The 12,775-nt window shown below is 41.9% G+C and overlaps 1 protein-coding gene across 2 annotated transcripts in view; it reads left to right on the forward strand.

Moving 5' to 3' along the window:
• The first annotated feature begins 12,025 nt into the window (after window positions 1-12,025).
• The window catches only part of MAMDC4 (MAM domain containing 4), a 93,482-nt gene continuing 92,732 nt past the window's right edge, over window positions 12,026-12,775 (forward strand). For both annotated transcript variants that reach the window (XM_089675048.1, XM_089675049.1), the window contains exon 1: window positions 12,026-12,151. In XM_089675048.1, coding sequence (XP_089531174.1) covers window positions 12,103-12,151 — 49 coding nt within the window. In that variant the 5' untranslated portion in view covers window positions 12,026-12,102. The remainder of the gene's footprint in view (window positions 12,152-12,775) is intronic.

Raw genomic sequence — 12,775 nt, forward strand, 5'->3', positions numbered from 1 at the left:
CTGCAGGTGATCAAATAATTATTTTCCCCACTATATATGTTGGGGGCTGTGCACAGAAGGCTTTTTACCTTCATGCATAGAATGCATGAAGGTAAAAAACCTTCTGCCTTTAGAACCACTTTAAAGCAAACCTATGATTTACCCATGCAGAGCAAAACAGATCTGCTTTAATGCACTCCATTCTAGCAGTATTGGTGGGAGCTCTGTGTAAGCTCCGAGTACGGTAACTCTACTCAGAGCTTTCCAGGCCTAAGGACTGTCTACTCAGCCAAGCACCAGCACTGTCACATGAATGAAAGGGGAGGGAGTCAAGTTGTGAGAAGCTAAATTGAAAAGATAGGTTTGTTTATAGTAACAAAATTAAATCATACTTAAGCTTGCTAAAAGCCTGCCAATGCTTGCTTCAAGCTAAAGTGTTTAAAGCAGTATTAAACCCAAAAGCAAACAATTATATTGCAGCTTACCAACTCTTACATGTGATGTCCTTTTTGTCTTTTTTTTACATTTGCTGTGGCTGACTATAAAGTTTTTAACTTGAGTTTGGCATCCATTAATTAGTGTAGTTAAATCTGATAATACATTTAACACTACCTTTTCCTCCAGACTGACAATGCTGCTGCCTGCTCTACCTCCTGTGCCCATTCCTCCAGAGTTGTCTCTCATTAATACAGGAGGTGTTACTGGCCAGATCAGGTAAAAATAAAGGGAAAAAGCCAAAGAGCAAACTGATTGAGCCACCACATCTAATGATTGGTAAGCTGCAATATAATACATTTTTGGTTTGGGGCTTAACCGTTTTCCCGCTGCCCTATATTAGATATACTGCTACAGGGTGGCAGGGCTGCACAAAATCGTGTGTGTTTCCATTTTTGGGTAGGGGATGGTGCGAGTTCACTACCTGCGCCGCTGCCTCGGCTATCAATCACTGGGTCCCGGCAGGTGATAAGTCGCCGGTGATCGTGGAGCATTACTGACAGAGGGAGAGAACTGTAAGTAAACAATACAGTTCTCTCCCGTCAGCTCCTGCACACTGCTTTGCATAGCAGAGCCATATAAAGCAGTGTGCTTACAGTTGAAAGCACACACAGCCCACAGTAAAAGGAAGGGAGTTTGACTCCTGAAACGCATTAGCAGATTTCACCCAAGGATCTCCACTGTCCGCGATTGTCATCTTTGGCTCCTTGCCTGTTTTTATGACCTTTTTGGTTTGTGAGTATGTGTTTTGTGACTTTACAATAAATTTTCCTTTTATATTACGGCAATGCACGAGGAGAGTGTGCCCTGTTTTATTCTTTTTTTGCCAGCATCAAGATTCCCCGATCTATTGAAGGCGGCACTTCAGCAAGTGTCTGATTCCGTGTTTTCTGTGTAACCTGAAGATCTGAGCGCTGGTTTTGGTATATGCTGAAGCTTATTAAATACTTGCAGTGTCTGAGACTTTTCAGACTAGCACTTAAAGAGCTAAAATTGCAGAGATGCTGTGTCTGAGCCATTATTCTGATCCAGAAAGCAAAAATTCCCTTTCAGAATGATATGAAATCATTACTACTATAATTATCAAGTGGGCATCTGCTGGGCTGGCAGGAAGCCTTCCTCTGGCCTACTGTGCCCTAAATTTTATAGGCAGGTTCTTTCCTGTACTAGTGGAAGCATACCAGGCCTAACATATGCTTTTATTGAATTTCTGCACATGCTGTCATGAGATGAGCTGTCAGTAATTCCATTAATGCAGAGTTCTAAAAAGGCAATACATGTTTCTTTTTATTGACGGTATAGCTCATGCACACATTTGCTATTCTGTATCTTTGCCTTCCTTTTCACATCAGATTTGTATCTGCTAATTCCCTGTACTCCCAAATGTACACAATAAAACAATATTACTTAGTTGGAATACAAACGGTCAATTTGCTTAAGATAGGAATGTGGCCAGGCTATGAACTTCCAAATACATGTTCTTAAGAAGCAGTAAATCTACTTTAAAGTAGAACTGCTCTGCATCTGAGTATTACAAACCAAAATGCCATATAATTTATTTTTAATATTCAAAACAAACTCCATTCATCCATCCATTTTTCCATGCTTTAGTTTGATGAGAAATCATTTTGAAAAACACATCCTGGCATTTCTGGCAGTGGCCATCTTGAGTAAGGACAGATGATTCATGTAGCAATTACTTCCTGGAATCCATCTGTCCTTAGCTCAGGCATTGGCTAAGCTGAGAACCCTCCTCCCCTCTTGAAGACTCCTGGGATGTATGTCATAATTTGCCTAGGCATAGAAACAAGGACGTAAATGAAAGCATGCCAAAAAGAAATTTGGGATTTGTCTGCTGATTTCCCACTGAGCAGAGCAGACAGATGACGGGTCTGTATCTGTTTCCTTTATGCAGAGTGGACATGGACACAGCCTGCTTTGCTCTCTGTGGTGAACCAAAAGGGAACAGATCTACTTCCGTTCTTTTTAGTGGATCTGGTCAGATTGGAGGTAGGTGGGTGTAAACAGACACAAGTTAATCTATACCCGACGCTCCATAAAGGTGAATTAAAATATTGAATCCTCCTGCACTGCTTAATCTATTTTAACAAATATTGTTGCTGCCAACACCCAATCCTCTCCTCAGAACAGACAAAAAACAGATATTGTAACAGTAAATGGTGTGGCGCTACGAGTATACCTTTTTCAGGGTAAAGATACTGTTAACAACAAGTAAAAAACGTATCAATAACTGATGTAATGAGAATCAAGCATAATAATTAAGTGATTAAAACATGCCACTCAGTTCCCTATATAGGGATATGCAATACTAATTAGGTGATATCTGTGTACAAAAGTGCAAAAATAATCCACAGCACTCAGTGTTAATAACCATAAAAATGCAGTGATACTAGTGTCCACATAATTTAGTGTTTATCACACAATTGGGAAAAAACACACTTATGCTCCTCTTGCCAGTGCGGGTGACAGGTGAGAATCCTATGTGGCTAGCGTGCCTGCTCACCTTCCCCCTGCGACCCACAGGGGCCAAAATGCCTTGCGGATCACCTCTGGATCCTACATGCTCTCTTGACCAGAAGTTAGTCCACGGACTCCAATCCTCACTCCTCCACCTTCCTCTAATCCTCCCCGTACAGGTAGCAATATTAAGTATTCATGAGGTCATAAAGGTCATGGAATAGAACACACAAAAGATCCTCCATAATGTGAAAACTGTATGGCACATTTTAATGTGAAAAACACCAAATAAACACTCACATTTGCAGTGAAAGATACAAGCCTTTTTGTGTCACCTCACATGGGTGTACTATAGGTTCTCTGGTGTACCAAGATGGCGCCGGATCGGAAGTGCATTACCACGTCGCTATGTCTCAGCTACGCGTTACGCCACTGCTCTCACTAGCAGTTGCCAAGCTAGGCAATATCACTTTTAGGCCTCGTTTAGATGTGCTTTATGATCTTGTGTGTGAACCACGTTCAGATCACACTTCAGACCGCAGTAACCAGGTGGTGTTGTCTCGCATCCTCACTGCCTGTTTTAACCCCCTAATTACCAGACAACCATGTGCATTGTGTGCAGTTGCAACAGTACCATTCACTTAAAATGTGGAAGGGTGTATAAGTCCTGCAGTGTACCAAAGCGTAAGGGTTGTGGCATGTGTACACCCCTGGACACTGCCTCAGCAAAAACAGAAGGAGCGGCTGAGGGGTGGTAGACATGCAGCCTAACCACAGGGTTTTGCTGACCCTCAATCACAAGTGCAAACACTCTCTTACAGTCTCTTTCCGAATGTCATCACGAGAGGGGAGCTACCACTATCTAGCTGACTGGACAAACACAGGCAAAATACAATATACTGCCAAAAGTATTGAGACACTCCTCCAAATCATTGGATAAAAATCAGTGTATAAAATCAAGCACCAGGCATGCAGACTGCTTCTACAAACATTTGTGAAAGAATGGATTGCTCTCAGGAGCTCAGTGAATTCAAGTGTGGTACTGTGATAGGTTGCCACCTGTGCAATAAGTCCATCCATTAGTGGTATTATAACAAAGTGGAAGTAACTGGGAACAACAGCAACTCAGCTACGAAGTGGTAGGCTGCGTAAAATGACAGAGCGGGATCAGTTCATGCTGAAGCACACAGTGCACAGAAGTCGCCAACTGTCTGCAGAGTCAATAACTAAAGACCTCCAAATTTTGTGTGGCCTTCAGATTAGCACAACAGTGCGTAGAGAGCTTCATGGAATGGTTTTCCATGGCCGAGCAGCTGCATCCAAGCCTTACATCACCAAGTGCAATGGAAAGCGTTGTATACAGCAGTGTAAAGCACGCCGCCACTGGACTCTAGAGCAGTGGGGATGTATTCTCTGGAATGACCAATCACGCTTCTCTGCCTGGCAAATCCGATGGATGTGTCTGGGTTTGTCGGTTGCCAGGATATCTGTATGTGCCTGGCTGCAATGTGCCAAGTGTAAAGTTTGGTGGAGTGGTGTTGTTTTTCAGGGGTTGGGTTTGGTGAAGGCAACTCTTGAGGCATCAGCATACCAAGACATTTCATGTTCCTACCTTTTGTGGGAACAGTTTGGGGATGGCCCCTTCCTGTTCCAACATGACTGTGCATCAGTGCACAAAGCAAAGTCAATAAAGACATGGTTGAGCAAGTTGTGGGTGGGGAACTTTGACTGTCCTGCACAGAGTCCTGACTTCAACCTGATAGAACACCTTTGGGATGAATTAGAGCGGAGACTGTGAGCCAGGCCTTCTCGTCCAACATCAGTGCCTGACCTCACAAATGCACTTCTGGAAGAATGGTCAAACATTCCCATAGACACACTCCTAAACCTTGTGGACAGCTTTCCCAGAAGAGTTGAAGCTGTTATACTTGCAAAAGGTGGGCTAACTCAATATTGAACCCTATGGACTAAGACTAGGATGCCATTAAAGTTTGTGTGTGTGCAAAGGCAGGCGTCCCAATACTTTTGGCAATATAGCGTATAAATATTACATACAATCTGATGCACTCTGATTGTTTAATAGTTTTTAAAGGTACTCCGGTGCTGCCACTTAGATGAAAAGATACAAATGAGTGGCCTATCTTATATTATCCTCACAGCTAATGCTAAAACGATAGATGCATCCCCACGTGTAACATAAAACGAAGTATCAAAATGGTGTTGTGCTGCTCTATGTGCAAAAACCACAAATAGAAATAAAATATATTTTCCCAATAAACTCCTATTGCCTAAAATTTATATATTTTACCATAACACTGTTATTTCAGTCAAAATCTGTCTGTAAGAAAATAGAACTTTCCTCCTCATCAAACGTCTACAACAGGGCTCTCCAAACTTTCTAAACAAAGGGCCGGTTTACTGTCCTTCAAACTTTAGGGAGGCCGGACTGTGACCAGTGGGAGAAGAAAATGTCCTGGCATCAGTGGAAGTAAACCATGCCCCATTAGGGGGAGTAATGGTGCCTCATCGTTGGTGTCATTGCTAGGAAAAGTGTCCCATCATTGGTATCAACGGGAAAAATAGTGCCCCATTATTGGTTTCAACGGGAGAAATCGTGCCCCATTGTTATTATCAATGGGAGGAATAGTTCCCCATCATTCGTATCAATGAAAGGATTAGTGCCCCATCACTGTTTAGGAGAAATGGTGCTCCATCATTGGTATCAATGGGAGAAATAGTGCCCCATCGTTATTATCAACTGGAGGAATAGTGCCCCATCCTTAGTATCAATTAAAGGAATATTGCCCCATCCTTGGTATAAAAGGGGAAATAGTTCCCCGGCACTGGTTTAAATAGGAGAAATGGTGTCCCATCATTGGTATCAATATGAGAAATGGTGTCCCATCATTGGTATCAATATGAGGAATAGTGCCTCATCAGTGGTATCAGTGGGAGGAAAAGTGCCCCATCATTGGTATCAATGGGAGGAAAGTGCCCCATCCTTGGTATCAATGGGAGAAATAGTGCTCCATCATTGTTAGTATCAACAGGATGAATAGTGCCCCATCATTAGTATCAATGAAAGGAAGTGTGCCCCATCACTGGTATCAATGGGGGAATAGTACCCCATCGCTGGTTTCAATGGGAGGAATAGTACCCAATCACTGGTTTCAATGGGAGGAATTGTGCCCCATCATTTGTGTCAATGGGAGAAATAATGCCCCATCCTTGGTATCAATGGGAGGAAAAGTGCCCCATCCTTGGTATCAATGGGAAAAATAGTGCTCCATCATTGGTATCAACAGGAGAAATGGTGCCCTATTGTTAGTATCAACAGGATGAATAGTGCCCATTATTAGTATCAATGAAAGGAAGTGTGCCCCATCACTGGTATCAATGGGGGAATAGTGCCCCATCACTGGTATCAATGGGGGAATAGTGCCCCAGCACTGGTATCCATGGGGGAATTGTACCCCATCACTGGTTTCAATGGGAGGAATAGTGCCCCATCATTGGTGTCAATGGGAGAAATAATGCCCCATCGTTAGTGTCAATGGAGGAATCGTGCCCCATCAGTGTTGTCAATAGGAGGAATAGTACCCCATTGTCAGTGGGAGAAACTATGCCACACTGCTTGCAGTTGGAGGAATAGTGCCTTGAGGGCCTGATAAAAGCAAGCAATAGGCTGCAGTTTGGAGACCACTGGTCTACAAAAATAAATGTTACCACAACACTAGTGCTGCCATATACCCGTTCAACTCAATAGGCCTCCTCCTAAATACATAATCATGTGAAACTTTGCCCACAAGTACAGTCTAATGACAAACCTAAAACAAAATAAATCATATATAAAATATATGGTTGCTACTATCACAACCACAGTGCTGTAAATAGGTGTTGCAGTGTAATAAACCAGTATTTATGCAATGCATGAAAGAAATCTAGCTACTTAATTCAGTAGTACCACCAATAAATAAATTATTCCTGTACATATAAATATTAATAAAATTCCATATACTGTATTTTTGAACACAGTGACCACCTTTTTCCTCAACTGTGATGCCTCCTCCATTGATTCACTGCAAGCCAAAGTATAACCAAAGTGTTCCACCCTGCAAATTTAAAGCTCAAGTGTTGGATCTATATGAGGTATAGGCCTCCTGCGCTATTCTACTTTTTGGGATATTCCACTCTTGGGGTGCTAGGTGGACTTGATGCGACTTCCAAAGGATCAGCTCTCTGGACCCAAAAATTTAATGTGCAGATTCCCTTTAAGGGATCTGGTCTCACTTGAATGGCTAGATATAGTACTCAAAAACAAATATGTGCTACCAATAGTGAAGTATGTCCACTTAAAAAGAAATTGCCTTTATATTTAAAGTGGTTGTGAACCCTTACACATACCCAGTGAAGTTACTGGCTTCAGATGACACACAGAGATTAAACAAATCATCCTACATAAGTTGTACCTGTTTATCCTGAGGTATTCTCTTTTGTACAGCCATTCAAAGTGCAAAATTTATAAAGCTTGTCTGAGCTGTTAGAAAAAAGGGGGGCAGAGAGCTGAAGTTACACTCTGCAGAGCTCAGGGAGGACAGCTCTGAGAGCTGATTGGAGGGACCCCCCCCCCCCCCGAACAGAGCTGAGGCTGTCAAATCTGTTGAAGGTCCCTCCCTTGTCACTTTTTTTCTTGGTGTCCGGAAAACTTTTTAGAAGCGACTCATGCAGGAGCAGCATACAGAAATGATACTTGGTGCTCTGGGTTGAGACAAGTACACACTATAGGATATGCTTCAATATGTCATATCTGAGGTTTATAACCAATTCAATAGTAATGTACTCACAAGTAATAATGATGTTTCAGTATATCAAGCAATAGAATGGATTTTCTGCGATAACACAAGTCCATTTCTTTTTTTTTTTTTTTTTTTTACCAGAAGTAGTGTCATCAGTCTCCACCCGACGTGTTGCATCATAGATCACATGACTTCCTCAGGGGAAGTCCTACGATCTATGATGCAACCAGAGTTTTGCAAAGAGTTATGTGATTGTGCATTGTATGAATTATAACACTTTTTAGAATTTAAAGACTGAAATACACATTTGTCTCTACACAGTTTTAGGTACCTGTGCCAATTGGGATTCAGGCACATTGGTTCGTGTCCAATGAGGAACACACAGGATTTAAACAACCCCTCACTGTGAGGCACACATATAACATTTGGCCTTTAACACTGTATTGTTAGAATGCTATGCATATTAAACAAATTCAACACTGGCCTGACTTGTACTGTGATCATAAAAATTTTTATGAAAATATGACCCAGAACTGCTCTTTTTGGGCTGGATTATGACAGATATTTTGCAAGAAAAGGCTGCGATTAACCTGCTTTGCCCTGCAGTTCAAACGCACCTCAGTAGGACATGCTGCATCCAAAGAGGTGCAGCACAATGCAAACCAGGTCCTATGTTTGACATGTATTTCAAATGCAGTAAAACACCCATGTAAATTGGCTCTAAAACTTTTCCTAATCTCTGTTGTCTGTTCCCCATACAGCCACTGCTGGCAGGTGGTATATACTGTATATCTACATATGCAGCAAGGGTGCTCAACCTGTGGCCCTTGGAGCCCTCTGATGTGGTCCTCAACTTCAAACCAGGGAAGCACACTTTTATTATATCCTGCGAGCATGGTGCACTTTTGAAAGAGCACCAAAACTCTTGAATGCAGATACAAGATCTAATAGAAGCCTAGGACAAAGCGCAACTAACCCACAGGAAAGCCACAGGTGTACTGCATTGCACCCATAGTGCATCAGTGTGAAAGCAGCCTTATAGGGGGGGTTGGGGTTAGGGCAGTAAAGGCTTGTTTACATTTGCAGTTTGGGGGGTGGTAAAACCCCATAGTTGAAACATGCTTTGTTTTTAGCTGCCCACCAACCACTTGTGTAGCATCAAGGGTCGCAATGGTGATCCCACCCCATGTTCCAGGGGGCCTGTTACACTTGGACAGAAGGGGCAGTATATACAGGAACCAATCCGCTCTATTTCCCTCCTGCAAACATTGAAAGCCGGCTTCTCCTCCTCTTCCACCCTCCGGCATTCAGCAGTTGCAGGAAGAAAATGTTCATTATGCTATTTAAGATAAAGAATTCAAAATTCTGAACCATTTCATTTCATTGTGGCCCACACCCCCTTACCAAATCACTTAAGTGGCCCTTACTCTTCAAAATGTTGAGCACTGCTACTTCTGAAGCATTCCTGTCTGTGACAACACCAGGCAGTGGGAGTGACAGTACTTTTGGAACATGTGCTCTCAAGCGACTGTCTGCAGTAGTCTGTGGCCATGTTTAGTAAAGTAACTGCAAGTGCACACAGGACAGCATGAGGGACACAGGCTCTAGCAGTGTGGCTGTTTCACAGAAGGATCATAAATTCTTGGCACACAGATTTATAACTTTATAACAGGGAGCTGGTGCTAAGGTCACCTCCAGTGTGCAATGGCCAAGACTAATTGTTGTCTTTGTAGTTCTGTTAGAACTTGTTTAAGGTGCAGGTCAAGGTGTGCGCTGTGTCTGCACATTTGAATAGTGACACATGGATTATGAACAATTGCCTAACTCTCTACTCATGTACTTTATGTAATGTCATGTGTTAAGTCCAGTATCAGGAAGCATTATTTATTTGTCTTTGCTTTAGACATTCACTGTTCAAACTAATGTTTTAGTCTCATGGCACTCTGTTGGTGAAATCTCTGCACTTGGGTCTCCGGCTAATGCAGGCCATAGACGGTTCGTTTATCAGCCGAATTTTCGTCCGAAAGATATTTGCACTATTAGTGGGGCAATGTGGTTCCTCCTCATTTCTTTTATCGGTCATGCTGGAAAATTTACGAAAAACTTTCTGCCTATTGCAGATTCAGTCTTCCCAGCCTGATGCAGGTCTACAATTTTGTTTCTGGTGTCCTTCGACAGCTCGTTAGTCTTCACCATAGTGAAGTTTGGAGTGTGACTGTTTGAGGTTGTGGACAGGTGTCTTTTATACTGATAACAAGTTCAAACAGGTGCCATTGATACAGGTAATAAGTGCAGGACAGAGGAGCCTCTTAAAGAAGAAGGTACAGGTCTGTGAGAGCCAGAAATCGTGCTTGTTTGTAGGTGACCAAATACTTATTTTCCACCATAATTTGCAAATAAATTCTTTCCAAATCAGCCAATGTGATTGTCTGGATTTTTTTTCTCATTTTGTCTCTCATAGTTGAGGTCTACCTATGATGCCAATTACAGGCCTCTCTCATCTTTTTAAGTGGGAGAACTTGCACAATTGGTGGCTGACTAAATACTTTTTTGCCCCACTGTATATATACACACACAGTGCAGCGCTTACTAAATAATAATATACTCAAAATAATGTGATATATTCTTCTCACAATCAAACAGTGAAGATAGTGAAAACTTATATTAATATCATTAAGTGCGCATACACTCAATCCCCCTTAATCCACACTTGAGGGGGCCAATATTCTTATGTACATCAGTGCAAAACGTGAATCCCCTCTATGGGGATACAAACAGTGCTAATTGTCACACACCACACTTAACAAATTTAAATACATACATATAATGATAAACCCCCAAAGAGGTATTGATTCCTCACAGGATCCCCCTCAATGGAAGTCACTTGACTAGCGTGACATAACGCGTCGGTACGCGGGGAGGAACTTCTGGTACGCGGTGACGTCATTTCCGGCGTGGGCGCCATATTGGAACACCTTTTTCTATACTCATGCAGTACACCTATAGCATGAGGTAGAAATCTGGAATTTGATGAAAGAAACGTGAGTGGGCATTTGTTTATGTGAATTTTATACTATAATTAAAACATTATTACACTATGGAGGATCTTTTTGTTTTATTATGATCCTGTATGAGAGAGCGGTTTTGCTGACACCTATGTGGAGGAGGCTTTGAAAGAGGAGCATATACCACCATTGAGGGGGATCCTGTGAGGAATCAATACCTATAAGGATCGGTGTGATCCCAAAACTGAGCTGGCCCTTTGTCGTCAATGCAAGGAGGTGAGGGGGCATTTTGGCCACTGGAGGAGTGACACTATTGCTGTGACCACCTACACATTTCATCACTTGCATGTTATTGCAGTTGGAGCACGTGTTTATTTATAATTACTTTGGACTTTAATATTATTTCTCTTTGGGGGTTTATCATTATATGTATATATTTATATTTAAGTGTGGTGTGTGACACTAAGCACTGTTTGTATTGTTTATATCCCCATAGAGGGGATTCACGTTTTGCACTGATGTACATAAGAATATTGGCCCCCTCAAGTGTGGATTAAGGGGGATTGAGTGTATATGCACTTAATGATATTAATATAAGTTTTCACTATCTTCACTGTTTGATTGTGAGAAGAATATATCACATTATTTTGAGTATATTATTATTTAGTAAGCGCTGCACTGTGTGTATATATATTTTGTTATTTGCACTTATTGGGTCTAAGTTCTAGCGTTAGCAGCTTAGGGTTAGGGCTCCATTTAAGCGCAGGAAGATCCATCTATTATTTGGGGGGTTTTTTCGATCAGCCAGTGGGGCTGATTGAAAAAAACAAATGGATATCCCTCATCCACACAATCAAGGTGAATGTAGGAATTCTCCGGCTGTTCTATTGTATTCTGACACCAGGGACTCAGCTATCAGAATACATTGAGCAGTGCTGCAGCTACTGAGCGAATTAAACTTTTCCAACTTTCCCGTTTGACAGAAGTTGATTATTATATCAAATCTTGTTGAGCAGGAACGGTCATAGAGGGATCAAAATTCGGCTGGTCCCAGCTGAAGCATCCAAATTTCAATCCATCTACATAATATTAATGTAGATATGTAATGGCAAAAACATTCATTTCCATTTAATAAACTGCTACATTTCCAAGTTAATTTTTTTTTTAAGGAAATATCTGTTCAATTTGATTGCTATGGCCCGTTTATTGGCACATGGCCCTTACACAGCACACCATTGCATTGCACACCTCACATTGCAGAGCTGTGAATTCTGCTAGCTAGGGTTGAAAGTCCATTCTACTGTCCCAGAGCTGAATCCCTGCAGCGCTCAGTCTACCTGGGGGTGATCATGAAATGTTCACAAGTCGTCCTGCTCCTGCTGGCCCTGTGTAGCTCTGGTGAGTAAAAGTTAGTTTACTTGTAGAGTCCTCTGAGACTTTGGAAAGTTAAAGTGAACAGGATGGATTTGCTAAGTTTCAATCTCTCGTCAGTTATTTTTGGCTGTGTCCCGCTGGGGAGATTTCCTTTCACTTTGCAACAGGAAGTGAGAGGAAATGTTCACAAAATGAGGAAAATTCCCCTCTTCGTTTTCACCAGAACAGATGCCCCCTTTATTCTTATTCTGATTGTAAAATTTGGGATTTCCTATTACATTCAGTCCCGGTCACAATAGTTACCAGGACAAATAGAGAATGAGAATCTACCTAGTAGTATGCAGAGATCGATATAAACTTTACAGGGGTTCTAATCCCTTCTTTCTATCCTAAATGAAAAGAAAAAGGACAACTGGCAGAGGTCTTCTGCGACACCAAGTTTAAAGCCGCCCATACATGGATAAAAATTCAGCAGACCTCGGCAAATTTTGATCCATGTATCAGTAGGCTAGTTGTACACAAGTGGGTCTAGCGAATTACTTGTGTACAACCAGTATGTTGTTTTTTTTTTCCTGAATGATCAGTGTCTCCGGCTATAGTCAGTAACACTGATCATTGTATTGTGGTGGGGAAGGCTCCCCGCTGTCA

This window comes from Staurois parvus, unplaced genomic scaffold (assembly GCF_062004578.1).
Source record: "Staurois parvus isolate SC_StPar_1 unplaced genomic scaffold, SC_StPar_1.0 ptg000154l, whole genome shotgun sequence".
NCBI classification, from domain to species: Eukaryota; Metazoa; Chordata; class Amphibia; order Anura; family Ranidae; genus Staurois; species Staurois parvus.